Source organism: Colossoma macropomum, unplaced genomic scaffold, assembly GCF_904425465.1.
Source record: "Colossoma macropomum unplaced genomic scaffold, Colossoma_macropomum, whole genome shotgun sequence".
NCBI classification, from domain to species: Eukaryota; Metazoa; Chordata; class Actinopteri; order Characiformes; family Serrasalmidae; genus Colossoma; species Colossoma macropomum.
In genome coordinates, this window is record NW_023494795.1 from 24,528,297 (window position 1) to 24,544,952 (window position 16,656).

The 16,656-nt window shown below is 38.9% G+C and overlaps 1 protein-coding gene across 1 annotated transcript; it reads left to right on the forward strand.

Moving 5' to 3' along the window:
• The first annotated feature begins 14,398 nt into the window (after nt 1-14,398).
• Nucleotides 14,399-16,450, forward strand: vrtn (vertebrae development associated). The gene has a single exon (XM_036582732.1). The coding sequence runs from the start codon at nt 14,399-14,401 to the stop codon at nt 16,448-16,450; it is 2,052 nt and encodes a 683-aa protein (XP_036438625.1).
• Nucleotides 16,451-16,656: the final 206 nt, after the last annotated feature.

Sequence of the window (16,656 nt, forward strand, 5' to 3'; positions counted from 1 at the left end):
CGAGAGGATCTGGTGGGGTGGCTGAATGAGGTGAAGAGCAACATCAGCGTCCTGCCCGCCTTCTCCAGCAGATGGAGTATCACTCCGAGCCTCAGAAAGGAGCACTCCTAAAGGGGAATTTCACCCATTTCTCAAAATTTCTGAATAATTCAGTCATTGGGATGTACATAAAGTCTTTCAGAGTGGTTTGACGTGAATTGGTTCATTGCTCTGATCTGTCTTCAGTGGTGCTGATAGGAACCAGGGGTCCTGATGTCTACAACACAAAGATAGCGATTTTATTTACTATGAAAAAAGACCACTTAACCTACACGAATCTTCTGAGTTTTTACATGTAATGATGATGGTAAAATAGTAATAAATCTGAAAAAAATACGTGTTTTGCCGTACAACACCCTACATGTAAAATCAAATCAAATCACGTTTATTGTCACATCACATTTACACAGATGCGAAGGTGGGTGAAAATCTTTGGTGCGTGACCCCCTTGTATTACTTAAATATACCAGTGTTGTACCATTCCAATATACAGTTTTTGTACAGTACTGAAATAAAAGCTATGATATGTATAGTTGTACACATTTCCATAAATGAGATGCAGGGTAAATAGAGGATAGCATATATGCATTCCAGATTATACAAGATATAGATAGAAGATGTACAAGATGCCTATATGTGTAGATAGAGATGTACCCTTACGCCGTGAATGGATTAAAATGGATTAAAATACATTTTAACCCCAAACTTTATCACAAAACTATCATAAAACAATGTCTTAGGCAGCGTATTCATAATCATTTCATGCAATAACTTTCTGTGCGTGAGCGTTTGAGGTGGACGTCTGGTTCCTTTCACCACCACTGTGAACAATTCTAAGTCAGTTTCTCTAGAGCAATTTACACCAAACCACTCAGAATTAGCTTTTTACATGTCAGCCATTTAATTATGCAGAATATTTGAAAAATCGGTGGAGTTCCCCTTTAAGTAGGGATAAAGCGTCAGGCTCGCTCAGGCTACAGACGAGGAGTCGATTCCAGAAGAATCGATTCTTCGACTTCAACGCATCTGGGAGTCCGAGTTGACTCTTGCCTGCTGACTTAGAGAGCCGAAACGCTTGGACTGAGCCGTGTTTTTTCACCGTGTGAAGCAGGAGAGAGTCTGAGTCTGAGCAATGTGAGTTTGTTCAACTGCCAGCTTTAAACAGTGCCAGCGCTGCTGTAGCTTAAGCACAAACTCAGTTCACAGAAACGTTTTCGACATGCACTGCACCGCCCTGCACCCCAACTCTGCTTTTTCTTCAACATTAGTGTTGGAACGAAAACTAAAAACAAATAATGTTTTTCACAGAGCGTTCTGGAAAACAGGGTGACGCTGAAGTTGCCCTCTTATTTGTTCGCTAGTTATTCAAGATTTCCGTTCCACCTTAAATGGCACCTACGCAACAGTTAGTTAAATGCTGCAGCATTTAAGGTGGAACGAAAAAGTTAAACGACCTGGCGAATACGAAGCCAACTCCAGCCTCGTGAAAAAAGGGACAAGATAACATCCAACCGCTGCATAGTTGGTTCCTTTTCAAAGAATTGTGACTGCAGTAGTGTTTTTCTCACTCATTATATGGAATAGGCTATCTGATGGTAAGATGTGTTGAAACATTATGAGCTCTAATCATTTATCAAGCTTCTTGATGTTACTTGGTATAATCTACGAATTTACATCATGTTACTGTAATCTGTAGCTACTGCAAAAATTGGGCAAACTACACTTAGGATGTTTTCTGCTGTATCACCCTCTATCACAGGCTCTGATGCTGTCTTGGTTAAAAAGTGGAGTCAAAGAGTCGACTCCATCGAGTCCAGCAGCAAGTCGTCAGTTGCTCAGGCTCACTGCTGTTTTTGTTTGTTTGTTTTGTTTTTTTCATTTTTATTTACCTTCGTTACAGCCCGCGTCATGTAAACACGGAGGTCCTTAACATCGGCTTTGAATCAAGAATATTTGCGTGTATAGGAAAAAAAAAAGACAAAATAAATATAAATAAATGTATTTAAAAATACTGTTTCGATATTAATGACAGTAAAAGTAACCTGTTCACTCCGAAATAAAGATAGTGAACTGTCCCTGGGGTTGTACTCTCAAATGTTTAAGAGTACAAATATGTACTTTTAAAACTCATTTGAGACTCATCTGAGTCAATAGAAATGTATCTGTACAGTAATCTCTTTTTCTGATAGTAAATTAAAATGAATTAAATTCAAAGAATATATTCTGTTTTGTCAGAAAAATATGAATGAAGCAAATATACCTTAAAGACTTTTATATTCAGGACCATGGACAGCTACCAACTCCATCAACTTCTGGATGGAATGGAAAGTATTTTAGCCCAGATCACACTACGTCTTTTGTGGTGTACACACACACACACACACACACATATATATATATATATATATATATATATAATATATATATATATATATATATATATATATATATATTTAAACACTGTGTCCCCTTGCTGTTCACTCTATCACACACACTGACCTTGTTGGTCCTTGTAGATAAAAAGTCAGAGACAGTAATCTGTTGCTGCACAGTTTCTGTTGGTCATCGTCTAGTCCTTCATCAGTGGTCACAGATGCTGTTGGCTGGATATTTTCATTCTAAACAAGCAGAAACACACCTGATTCCACTTCTGATGCCAGTTGATTAAAGTGATGAGGTATTAGCAATTTGCTTTTTTTATGTATTTGCTATTTTTGGAAAACAGAACAGTAAAGAGCTGTTTTTCCATATAAAATATACTAATAGAGTAGGTGTCTTTGCACTAAGATTGCACTTTTTCAATGATAATCTCCCAGCATTGTTTTTGTTTAATATTTATTCCTCTTATTAATTTTTTTCTGCATGTATACAAAACTCTGAGACAGAATATACTTCGAGTAGGCCTACCTTTGTTTTGACATCAGAATAAAACAGGACAAGTATGCCACCCTCTGGGCAAACAAGTCTTGTTCACATAACCAAATACCAAAAAAGAATGCAGAAGCTTATTGGAAGCTTCTCTTCATTACCAGACAAAGGAGCAAATAGTAGAGTAATGCATTCCCTTTTCATTACAGATGATATTATCAGCAGAACAGTAAAATTTTTTAAATGCTTGCATGAATTTCTGAATTTCTTAGTATTTGATATGTCCCTCTTTTGTGGATCAAGATGACTTAGAAATAGTGCTGGATTTTGAATATTTCTTCTTCATTTCACTTGTCATAACTTTTCTTTGTTTTACATTCTTCATGATTCTAAAATTTTCTGTTGTTTATTTTCAGGTTTAAACAAAAAATACTTTCTCTGACTTTTGGACTCTGCTGTATTTTAAATGTCTTTTTATAGAAATAGAAATAGACTCAAGTCTGAGAAATAGACTGTAGTGTCTACAGCCATGTTGTACAATTACCTCATAGTACGTTACCTCCTGTCAATTAAAACAATGTTATTTGTCAGATTACTAGAACAGAGTTTGATCCTTTAAAGGTACTAAAAAGCAACATTATAGAAGAAACACCTTTGGTTATCTAATGAACCCTGCAATGCATAGTTCTTTACAAAACTCATTAGAACAGTTCTTTAGGGAACCAAAGGTGGGAAGAAATGGAATTTTATATAAAAGGTTTTAGTGAAAATTTCTGGCTTCTCATTTAAATAGCTTAGCATACTATTGGATCAGACACAGCCATGCTGCTGCTGGAGTTTTTAAACACCTCAGTGTCACTGCTGGACTGAGAACGGTCCACCCACCAAAAATATCCAGCCAACAGCATCCTGTGGGCCAGTGTCCTGTGACCACTCATGAAGGACTAGAGGATGACCAACACAAACTGTGCAGCAACAGGTGAGCCATTGTCTAAAATCTGTAATGACTTTACATTTACAAGGTGGACCAAAATGGTAGGTGTGTCTAATAGAGTGGACAGTGAGTGGACACAGTGTTTAAAAACTCCAGCAGCACTGTTGTGTCTGATCTACTCAAACCAGCACAATACACACTTAAATGCCACCACAGTGTCAGTGTTACTGCAGTGCTAAGAATGATCCACCACTCAAATAATACCTGCTCTGTGGTGGTCCTGTGGGGGTTCTGGTGATTTTCTCTGAATAGCATCCTGATTTAGTTGATTATTGAATTTACAAGTATCAAAAAATCACCTCAGTTCAGGAAAACCTTGAAATAATCTCTGTTGAAACAGGTTGCAAGATTTTATTCTAAGTAATTTTGGACCATTTCTGTTTGGCCTGTTTGTCATGAAATTGTGACACAGTGTAAAGGCCAGCTGGCATTTTTAAATTACATTAAAAAAATCACAACAAATATTGAGATACAAAATTTTGTTCTAATAGTGACACTTCACTAAATGCCTGTGTTGTGGAGCACCATTAGTCATTTATTTATATATTTAGTAGACAGAAAACTCCCACAATGGTTTCATGATGTGGCCATTCTGTCTTCAAAAAAATTAAATGTAACAAGAGATTGACTTGTACAGGATCTTTTGCAAATCTCTATGAGAAACAACAACTGACTTATGATATCTTAACACTTTGTGGATATAAACAGTCTTCTCTCTATTCTCTCTTTCAAAAGCAAAAGCCTTGTGTGCTGCTGAAATTCCTACAGTGGGAATGCATGGTGGTTTTCACCACTAGTGGGCAGTTTTGAGTTATACTGTATGTGCCACTGTAGCAGGGCTAAGGGTAGAGTTATCAAACTGCAGTCCTGCATAGCCAGAGTATTCTATGTCCTCCTGTATGACATACCTTATTCAAGTCACATAGGCCTGAATTATTAGGTGATAATTACATGAACAGGGACAACAGTCTGTTAAACAGTGTCAGACATACTACATAGGCAATCTGTTTGGGATAGAGATGGGGTCTTGTGTCTGTTGTGACTGATTTGCATCTTGACTTGGACTCACTCTAAACTGACTCATGAGTTGACTCAGACTTGAGACTTAAAACTGGTGAAATTACAGCCCGAGGGAAAAAACCACAAAAGTGATTAAATTAGAGCGGGCGTCCTAACAATTCTTTCTACCCATCAAGTGGTCCTACTGAGCATGTTCAGATCATTACTATAGGATAAAATTTGTGTTTTTAATATAATATTTATTTTAATATAATTATAATTATTCTTTTAATGCTGGTAGCATTCTCTGATGTGGTGATTCAGACTATCAAAATATCCTACCTATAGTAGCTATACCTATTTGATAAGGTGATTTAGGCTATAAAGAAATCATAGTTTTATGTAGGGAGCTACCTATAAATATGTGCCATATTTATATTATGGCACATATTCGACAAGGTAGCACAATTCGCTAGAATACCGGCAATCCTTTTAGTGCAACTGTTCATTTCCAACTGACTTGTCTTTCAGTTACAGTTAATGCAGTCATTACCTCAGTGTTGCTTTTACACTGTTCACAGCCAAGTCAGGTTCATTATGGCTTCAAATAACAAGCCTTTCATTATAGAAAAGCCTTAAGATTGATGGACAGAACTGAAACGCTAAATGCATTAAATAAGGTGTTAAATGAAAGAGGTAAAACAGCTTGGCTAGTATGTAGTTTGTATAGCAAGTAGCTAAAGAGGCAAAACACCTTGGCCAGCATGTAGTGTGTATAGCAAGTATGCTAGCTAGCACAATAGCTAATTTAGCTCAAGTTGTCAGCCAATCTGGCTGATGTTGTAGCAAGTTACAGATCATATTCCTTTAAAACTTACCAAAACTTCAGCTGGATTATCTATTATGCTAACTAGTGATCATATTTGCTATAAAAAGTACAGTTTAACTAACTGTTTCAAGTTGTTTTGCCCCTTTCCTGTAGTGCTTGAGTTCTGTCCTTCAGACTGAAGGTTTGTTAAATGTGTGTCTTTGCAGCTAATAATGACACTAAACTAAAAGGTTCTACTAATGACTTGAGACTCACACTCGCATAAAACAACGTGTGAGATGTGCAGCATGGTAGCTAATTGGTTGTCAGCACCCATGCAAAACTAAAGTAGCGAACTTCATACCATGCCTTACCTTACTAACTACATTTGGGGTAAGAAGAAAATTGGGTAAATTTGACGTTTTGCCAAACTATTGCTTTAAATCAAGCCAGAAGAAGCTCTTGAACCCCACTAATTAAGGCTGTTCTGGGTTGTCTAGAATTAAACCATTAAATCTGAATGTTTTTGTAACTTCACATGAAATTTGACAAGGGGTAAGTGATTCTCCTTGAGAAAGTCTTAGACGTGCTCCTCATGTTCTTTTTCATCTTACTCAGACTTTCTTGAATCTAGCTGACCTGGAACGCACCCCCCACCTCTGCAGTATAGCACCCATGGCTATTTTGAGCAGCCTGGAGCAAGGGTTAGAAAAACACTCCAAATGGCCTAGAAATGTTATTGCAGTCACAGTTTGACTGTTTGCTTCTTGTGTTTTCACAGCATTTCTCAGAATGTGACAAAGGGGCAGGACTTCTACACCCGAAAAGCTACCTTAAAAACAACAGCAAGAGCTACAGCGGTAAAAGCTTGTCTGTGGACCTTAGTGTAAGCACTGTTACGGAGAAGGACCATAATCATTGTATTGATTTTACATACATCCCCTATCATTTTCCTTCCAATCTATGATGTATTCCTGAGTGAAACAGTATCAGGGATGGTATCTGAACTTGGTGAGCATTTTGCTCAATGATAGCTGAAGTGGTGGGAGGGGGAGATGAAACATTGGGTAATAATGTTTTCCTCATTTATGCTACCTTTGTGATAGACAAAAATCAAAAGCAAAATGTACAATTTCATGGGAGATTATGGACAAACAGGATTTTTTGTCTTTTAAATGATATAATGTATCATGCCTAATATGGAATGATAATAAAGGTTCACTTTTAATTTCAGGTTCACAAAGTTACAGCTTTTTAAAGGGCCCAAAAGGTATAAAGGTATAAAAACCAAATTTTTGGTTTTTGGCTGTTACATTTCAAAACATTCCATTAACTCCCCCGTCCATATATGGAACTCATTTACATGTATCCACCTATTTAGCCTACAGCAGTTATCTTGTCCATTTACATTGACGTTAGAAGTACATACAAGGCAGCCAGTCAGAACAGAGCTCCTTTACAAAAATCACTTTAAAGGTACAATAACAAAAACAGCCTGTTTAGTTCTAAGGGATAACAAGAGTTTGGAAAAAAGTGATATTAAAATGAATTTGGTACATACACCCGCACAAATGTCATAAGTAAGCCTCAGTGAACTATTTAAGTATATACTCACGCCTTGATGTTTGGAATGCTCTGTTTACATCATCACTGTTTGTAAACAGTGGAATCATCCAATAGTTAATAGTTATTCTGAGGTCTTGAATGATCTAAAGAAGAGTGAGTATGCACCATAATTAAAAATATTACTTAAATAAACAGTATAGCTTTTAAATAACAGGTTTGATTAAATTTCAAACAAAAGGAAAATGTGTGCATATTCAAAAAGCAGCAAAGATAACCAATCCATTCAGTTTCACTGGTAACAGTTAAATACGGCATTTCTTGTGTCAGGATGACAAAGCCAAGGATATTGTGATCTGGATGGAGAGAAGCAGTGAACCAGGAAACAGAGAATTCCTCCCCAAACACTTCTGATTAACACCCAGACAGAAACAGTAAATGTCCCTGTTAACAGATATGGAGTTTTCTAATTAAAGAGGAACCCCACCTATTAAGACTCGCTTGCCTTAAAATAGTATACATGTCGAAGACTATTACAATATGATTATAAATCAGAAGTAAATGTTTTGCTTGTTAAAAAAACATGACAAATCGCTGTAGCTGAAGCTGCAAAGCCTGAATGATATATTTGAGCATTTTAGGTAAATGACATACAATTGTATACAAAATTCTGTGCACCCCTGATCAAACTGCATGATTTATTGATTTGTGACAATAACTACACATCTTCTACAGAGAACACACTTCTGCACATTTTAATGCACAATTACTGTTCATTGGCTGAATTACCTACCAAACTAAAACACAATAAAACAAAAAATTAGGCATGTATAAAAGTTATGACACTTTTAATATTTTATGTTAAAATCAGCAAATAAATAGAAACTTAAACTAAAATTTGCAGAAAAAAAGTATTATTATATTATAAAGTAATATTTCAGTTTGTTCTCTGCTGAGGATGTGTTAGCTTATATTAACTTAAATCAACAAAGCATGCAATGTGATCAGGGCTTTTCAAATGTTTGCATACGACTGTATTTGAGTTAAATATTTAGCTCATTGTTCCTCACTCAGTGGACAGGAGAATCAGCACCATTTGATGCCGAAGAAGAATTCTGTCTATTTTTAATAATAAATGAAGTATTTTGTTTAGTTTATACAACACGTTTCAATAGTATTGGACACGTGCACCATATCAAGGCTTACATGTTTTAGCGGTCAGGATTCCCTTGACATATTATCTGTTGTTATTGTTTGTTTTTGTAGGATGCAAAAGCTTCACAGATGAATAGCATGTCCTGGAAACAGAGCATTAAAACAAGGAAATTTTTCAGAGTCTTTGGCATGCTGCCTTCCTTCCTTTCAGCTAAACTGGTCTACTGATGCCTTGCATTGTTTGCCAAGTCTGAGGAAATAAATAACAAATTATAGTAGCCAGATTCACAAATACAAACACAAACACAAATAGAAAATGTTTACACATTCTCAACAGCACTTGAACTGAGCACTTTGAATCCTCGCACTGCTTTTCCAGGTTAAAAGGGAGGGAAAAAAGTGGCTTCTGAAATGTTTGTGATCTCTTATCTCCATTCACCTTTGCTTAGCATTCTCTGGCTAATGAGATAACATAGTGGACAAAGGCAAACTGTGAGCAGCGTGGCCTTTAAGGGCAGAAGGCCTCATGTTGAGAAGGTCCTGAAGGTGTTAAGGGCCTGCTCTTGACTCTTGCCTTGGTCCACACGGCCAAGCTCAAGAACAAAAGGTGGCGGGCTTCCCCTTGTCCCCTGCCCCACACATCTTTGAAGACGCCCCACACATACACACACATAGCTCCGTCCCCCAGCATGGGGCAGACCGCCGGAGCCGACCCCAGCGTTGCAGCATTTGCATTTTAAACGCAGTGGGGGAGAACAGGAGGCATTCCTGTGCAGCACACATCTGCTCATCTGCCCACTCATAGTTAATACTGTGCAGGACACTTGATACATACAAGGAGCTTCAAAATGCTCCAACTGTCTGTATTATGGAGTTTAGGCACTTCAGGCCAAATGATGTGCTTTGAAAAAGAGAAAAAAGAGCATATTTTCTACACGGAACGTACTTAAATAAAGCTATGTTTCCAGTTTAGTTTGTCATTGTAAACTATGGAAACAAATGTTGTCGGGGTAATATTCTATGAATGATGACAAAACTTTTTGGTTCAACTTTAAAAGAGCAATAGTTTGTTGATACTTGAAATATTGCAAAAACCTACATTGTTTGGGGGGATAACACTGTTCTGCATAAATTTGGTGTCATGTGACCGATTTTCCTTTCATGGCTCCTACAAAAAACACAAACAGCATGGTGGAGAGGTATAGTAGGACTCAGAAGGAGATGAGCATGTTTTAAATGGAGCGCTGCCACTTTTCAGCTCTTATAGAGAGAGATGTCCAGAAAAGACTATAGCCTTTCTACATGAAAAAGTGCTCAAACAGCTCTGCATGGCAGAGAAATATGGCAGAGAAATGTGACGAAAAAATAAATGATGATAATATAATGAAAAAAATAAAGAAAATAAACAGAATGTCCTTATCAGTGGATTGTGTAAAAGTCAGGGAGACCAGTGGTCCACAAGTTGCAACATACATGAAATTAGAGAGGGAAACATGTCAAACTGGTTTTATCAAATAACTAAAACCTATGCAAAAACAGCTGTTTGCAGGAAAGCCAGTATGATGGAAATAAGCTGCTGAGCACCAAACACTGAAAACATGTTTTTTACACATTTTAATTTTATCGTTTGCAGTTTGCACTGAAAGTCAATGAAAACGCAGCTACTGACGTTTTTTTTGCACATTTTACTGCACAATTTCTATTTATTTGCTGAATTTAGCATATTGCTGAAAAATAATGCAAAACATGGTATGTAGTAAAACTTTTTGCACATTTCCAATATGACAAATTTGGCAAATACATTTATTTTCACTTCACTCAAATCAGCAAAACATATAATTTGACCAGGGGAGCCCTAACTTTTGCACAAGACTGAATACTAATCCCTTGACATCGTTTCTGTTTTTCAAACAGTCTCACTCAATTGATTTATTAGCCAAATATGTAGCTTACACACAAGGAATTTGACTGTGGTTTTCTGTATGTCAAATATATAAATAAATAAATAGAAATACATTGCACATTGTTAATAATATTGTACATTGCTAATACTCCGCAGTGTTAATAATATTGCACTGTGTTAGTAATCGACATTAGACCTGATCTGGGGTAGGTGTATAACTATGATGGCCTGTGAAAAGCTGTTGTTCTTGTGTCTAATTGTTTTGGCTTTCTGCGATCTGTAGCGCCAACCAGAGGAGAGAGGTTCAAATAAGATTAGAGTGATGTTGTCTATTTTGCCGTTGTTGCTTTTTATTTACACTGTGATGCTGCATGTTAAGTGCAAACATTAGAAATATCCCACTGCCTTATACACCTAAGAAATCGTCCAAATATGTATCTTTGTACCGTACGCTCCTGTGTATGTACATGCATATGTAGAGATGTGTTAACTTATTTTCACCTAGAAAATCAACAAAATTTCAAAGCTTTTGCACGTGACTGTATAACAAAAACAAACTTCAATTCAATTCAGTACTTGGCAGTGCAAGATTCGAATTCCAGTAAACTGCAGTGATTTTGGCCCACAACCCTCTGATCTAATAAAGTCAAACTGTAGAAACTTCAAGACAAAGAATTAAAATCTCTGTTTCAGTCATAACTTATGCCATAAGTTCAAATGGAAAGGCTCTGCTGGATGAAGTATTCAGTGTTTAATATTAGGCAGAAACTCAGCACAGCAGTACTGGGGAGACATGATTGATGTAGAAGGGAATTCTCCAGAGGGGCAAATTAAATTACATTAAAGCTTGCTTTGACTTTGTGAAACTTTTTTCCCATATATCTCATTTCTCCGAGGCCCAAGGCTGTGTGAATAAAAAATAGGGCAGATGAAATGAGAAAGACGTTGGGTACATGTCTGTTATGGGTCAGTGAGGGGTGGGGTTAAATGAGGTGGGGTTGGGGGGGTTGTGACTGAAACAGCCAAGACTGTGCTCCTGGAACAAAAGGTGCTGTGAAAGGCCTGCAAAAGGCAGACAGGCAGAGGTGTTAAAAGTCATACCCCAAAGAAATGAGTGCTAGATATGCACTGTGGCAGCTATATGTATGTGTTTCTCTCACAGCCATTTGCACACTCTGTCTGCACCCTCTGCACTCCAATCAACAAAAGGCCTTGTCTGTAGGCCATAGTCTGACTGGACGAGAGGGTCAAGCTCAAAACTGTGTGATAGCACAAAATAAACAACTCTTGAACTACAGAAATCATAATTCTGTCCCTCCACTGCTGGCATTGAGGACATTGCATAAATGCAGGGCCATTGTGTTCTGAAAGCAGCATAAGCAGTTGTTTAGGGCCCCCTGAGCCATAAGGGGCTCCACAAGAAACTTTATTTGGCTCAGCCATGATATGTTTCTTATTTAGTTTATTTTATGAAAAGTTCACAAGCAGCCCTGTAAAAATGCATTATTTTATTCATGTTGAACCATGTCAGTGTCAGATTCCAGTGTTCCCCCTTTGACAGGCCTGTTTGGTGAGCTAAAGCCTACCTGGCAGAGCTCTGTAAACTTTTTTTCCATACCTGTACAAACAATCACATCAATTACATTCTTAAGACATATAAGATCTATAGCAGGGCTCCCTCATTTGTGGCCCATGGGCCAAAGTTAACCTATGAGGTTGCTTGATTTGGCCCAACTGAAAGTTACCCTAACCCCACCCAGCACCCAATAAGAGAACAAACGTATTTTTATACTATATACAACTTATATAATTGATGTTTTCCTTTATGAAGTTGTATTTTTGAAGAATTGCATGTCCTAAAATACACTTCTACTCAAATTGAAACCTGCTTACTGTCCTTATTTGTATGTTGTTTTGGCTTTTTGGCCCTCGTCCCACCATCAACATTGCACTTTGCCCCCAAGACAAAAAGTTTGTGTACCCCTGCTTTATAAAGTATAGTTTATATTGTTTAGTAGTATTCTCAATGCTAGTCCAATGATGGTAGACTTAATAGGCTATTGTTGTTAGATTATATTCAATGATGTTAGATTTGTAGGCTAAAGTTATTATAGTAGTTTTAATTATGGTAACTTCATAGACTCTAGTCATTATATTATTTTCAATTATGGTAGCTTTATAGGCTATGGGTGTTACAGTATTATCAATGATTCAACTTCATAGGCTCTAATTGCTATAGAATTCTCAATTATCTAACTTTGTAGAATCTAGTTGTTATTGTATTTTTAATGATCTAACTTTATAGACTCTAGTTGTTACAGTATTTTTTTCATTGATCTAACTTTATAGACTCTAGATGTTATTCTACTTTCAGGGACGGCAGATTAAGGACGGCAGATTAGACCTGTTAATAATGTAATATAAAAGCAAGATAGTTTCTGGTGCGTTTTGACTGACAAGCTGAACAGTTCATGTGACCTCAGGCGGAAAAAAAACACGTTTGACTCTTATGAGCCATATCTTGACCGTGATCCCGTCACGTTGGTGTTAAACGGGGGGCTTTTGTTGACGCCTCCTGTTGAAGTGGACCCAGAACGCACTGCAGTGGGAGTGGTGAGAGTGTCTGTTCATGAACTGCACACACAGAACCAGGCTGGGTGATTGACGATTTCCTGGAGGGAGGTACTTACCATTTCAAATGTCCACAGCTTGGACCCGGACCGCTGTCCATGTCTTGCCTGTTTGGAGAGCACTGCCGAAGCCACACGCGATGGACTGAACTCCAGCACGCATATACACGACTGCACAGCGCTACTGCTGCTCCTGCCTCACTGATAAAACAGACCTTCACCTTTGGAACAGCATCAACTTTAGTTTAAGGTAAGCGAGCTGTGAAAGTAAGTTTGGTAGATTTGTGAGCGAATTAATACGTTAATAAATGAACGACTGCGGTTTAAACGTTGTGTTTCATAAAGCAGCCTCAGGGAGGTCAGTAGGCCTCTGGGTGAGGTTATTTTAACTCACTTATTTAGCCGAATTATACCTGTAGCCTGTACAACACGCGATTTTAAGTTTTAGTTAATGTTAAATATTTTTAAATAAAAATAGCTGCGTGCATTAATATTGTTGAAATTATTAGGAACAGATTTTTAACGTGCTGCTGTTTTAAATAATGTAACGTTACTGCAGCACGTTTTTCCTTCAATATTGCACATTCTGGCGTTGAGACTTAAATGTGTTCTAGTACAAACGTCTTCCAGCTCAATACAAATCTGGAAATATTTCAGTATTTGTACACTTTAAGACAATGTAAGGTTTTTGTCACTATCTTGCTCTTTTTTGAAAAGGCTGAAGCCAATGTCAATGGGTCTTATTCACCCACCAGCCATTCTTAGGAAGAAATTTCTTCTTAAAACCCACTTACACAGTTTTCCCGAAGATTCTGACATTCATCAATGTTTTCTTATTTGGGATTTATTCATAGGTACACCGTTAGAAATAAAGGTTCTGTGCAGGTATATTTTTCGTTCATCAAGGTACAAACAAAGTAAATGGACCCTCAAAGGTACAACAGTGGTTTTAAGGTCCAATTGTGTACCTTAAATAAGTTTTTCCCAATGAAAAAGTACTTATTTGTACCTCTTCATAACCTAATGTTTTAAAACAGAACAATAAAATAAAAAGCCTGGAGATGAGACGGGGTGTGTGGAGTCAGTACAGCTTAGAAAATATAATTTTGATGGATTATGGTACAATTATGTTCCCTGACTAAATTTCTTTTCCGAGAGGGTAGGAACAGAGTCCATGTACGCTCAAACAATTCTGCTGTGTAAAAACATGTCATAAATCTGACATAGACGTTTTCTTAAGACCTTTCACAAGAACAAATTTAAGGAAAACAACTTGGGAAGATTAGGAACTTGTGAATGAGGACCACTGTTCTTTCATGTATATCTCTTTTTAAATCCAACTGAGTTGCAAAAATGTCTTAACATACTGAATTTTATTTATTTGGCCAAGTTCCTGCATCCTTACATTCTTAATGCTTATCTGACTTTCTCCTGCAGGCATGATTCAGAGGAAAGAGGTGGTGCTCTCCGTCTTGGGGGAGCTGCAGGAGGCAACAGAGTCCATGGGCCTGGATGCGCTGATTAAAGTGGCCCTGGAAGTGGAGCAGGTCCTCGCCCCCTTCCATCTCCCCACAGCACTGTGCACGGAGATCTCCTCTTGGATGGGCGTTGATGGGGTGGCTCACAGACTCTACCCAGCAGATGCACCAGCTGGCTTGCTTCCTCTGGTCTGCAAAGGGGAGGGGAACCTGCTGTTTGATGCTGCAAGCATGCTACTGGTGGGCTCCACAAGCCTGAGCTTGGAGCTGCAGGTGAGGACGGTGGTGGAGATGCTGCTATGGAAGCAGTACTACCTCTGCGGCATGATCGACTCCAAGGTGATGCTGCAGGCAGCCAGGTTTTCTCTCTGCGCCGAGGAGTCCCAGGACATGCTCAAGCTTCCCATGCAAGTGCTAGAGGCCATCTTTGATGCAGATGTTAAGGCCTCCTGTTTCCCTGGCTCTTTTGCTAACATGTGGCATGTCTATGCGTTGTCATCTGTCCTCCAGTGCAACATCTACTCCATCTACCCCATGTATAACCTGAAGATCAGGCCCTATTTCAACCGTCTCATTCGCCCCAGAACATGCCCCAAGGACACTGAACCATTCACCCTCCACATTATGTGGTCTGGTGAATTGGAAGCGGGCTCCATATTCAAACCTCACAACTTTGTCGCCTTGATTCATGCCAGTGACCTCAAAATTGGAAGCCCCAGCAGCGAACAGCGGTTGCCATCTGTGAAGTCTTTAGATCTGCTAAGTCAGGACTCTCAGCTGTCTTATTCCACGCTCAAAGACAAGTTCAACATCACAAAGAGCACCTTCTATCGCTGGAGGCGGCAGAGCTCAGAGTACCACAAGAAATCAGTGGCCAGGTATGAAGCAAAACACTTTTTTCAGGCCTGCTACAAGGAAGGGAAGCTCATCCCTCAGAACCAGTTCAAAGAGTTCTTTCCAGAAATTTCCAGATCTACATACTATGCCTGGAAACATGAACTCATGTCCACTGGCAGTATTGCCTCTGGAAGCTCAACTGGAGAGCTGAGTCCTGGCGATAGCATTGAACAGGACTACTGGTCCTCCCCAGAGATCAAGAAACAACCCAGTGAGGAAGGTTTTGCCAGCATGCAAGCCCTCAAGTCTGAAAAACTAGAGGGTGATCGGGCTCAGAATGCGGCGCTGATGCAGGAGGCAAAGAAAAGCCTCCAGAACTGCATCGCCACAAACACCTCATTCCCCTACAGAATCTTCAAAAGACGGTTTCCAGGAATCTCGAGATCCACATATTACAACTGGAGGAGGGAAGCCATGCTGTTCACACCTTTCAGAGATCTCTCAGGGAGTGGCGAAGAAAGTTCAGACGCTGATAAAACCCAGAATCCAAAAGAGAAGCTGTTGCCAGCTTTGCTAGAGAGCCGCAGGGTGACCCCCAGAGTTAGGATCTCCAGGCGCAGTCAGAAGAGTCTCAGGCTCATCTACCTGCAGAAGAAAAAGCTCAGAGAAGAGGCCAAAGCATGTGTTCAGAACTCAAAGATGTCGCTGTTCAAATTCAAGCTCAAGTTTCCCTCCATCTCCACGTCTTACTACTGGTTTTGGAGATATTCCTTCAACAAGAAAGCTCAGAAAAATCCTAATCTGAGTTTTGAGACAGATGAGCCTAAAGAAGCAGATGTAACTAAAGATCTGCTGCAACAGGTGGGAAGTCAGTCACTGTTTCCTTTTGATGGAGCTATGGATTACCTGAATAGGCAGACAGTCAGCCCGACTGAGTTCACCCTGCCTAAATACCATCTGTCTGACAAGAGCAGCAGTGAACAAATGTTTGTGATGGATGTCGTGGCATTAGCCAATTTCAAGGCCAAGGCTAAACTGTTCCTGCAGCAGCGCTTTGAAGAGAAATCTTTCCCCACTTTCAAAGAATTTAGATCCTACTTTCCTCTCACTCCACGCTCCACATATTACATGTGGAAAAGAGCTCTGCATCACGGAGTGCCATTAGTTCATGGCTGAATCCCTTAAAGGGAATTTTTTTCACTTAGCGAAGCTGCCTGCTTGTCTGAACAGTCCTAGATGAACATTTCTCACCAATAGCCGAACACTTCTCATCAATGCACATCCTGTGTGACTTGAGTCTGGCATCCAGGTGACTCCCAACATGGTGTAATTGCAGTTCATGCATCTTAATTGTGTGTTCCTTTCAGCCACTTTACTTGACC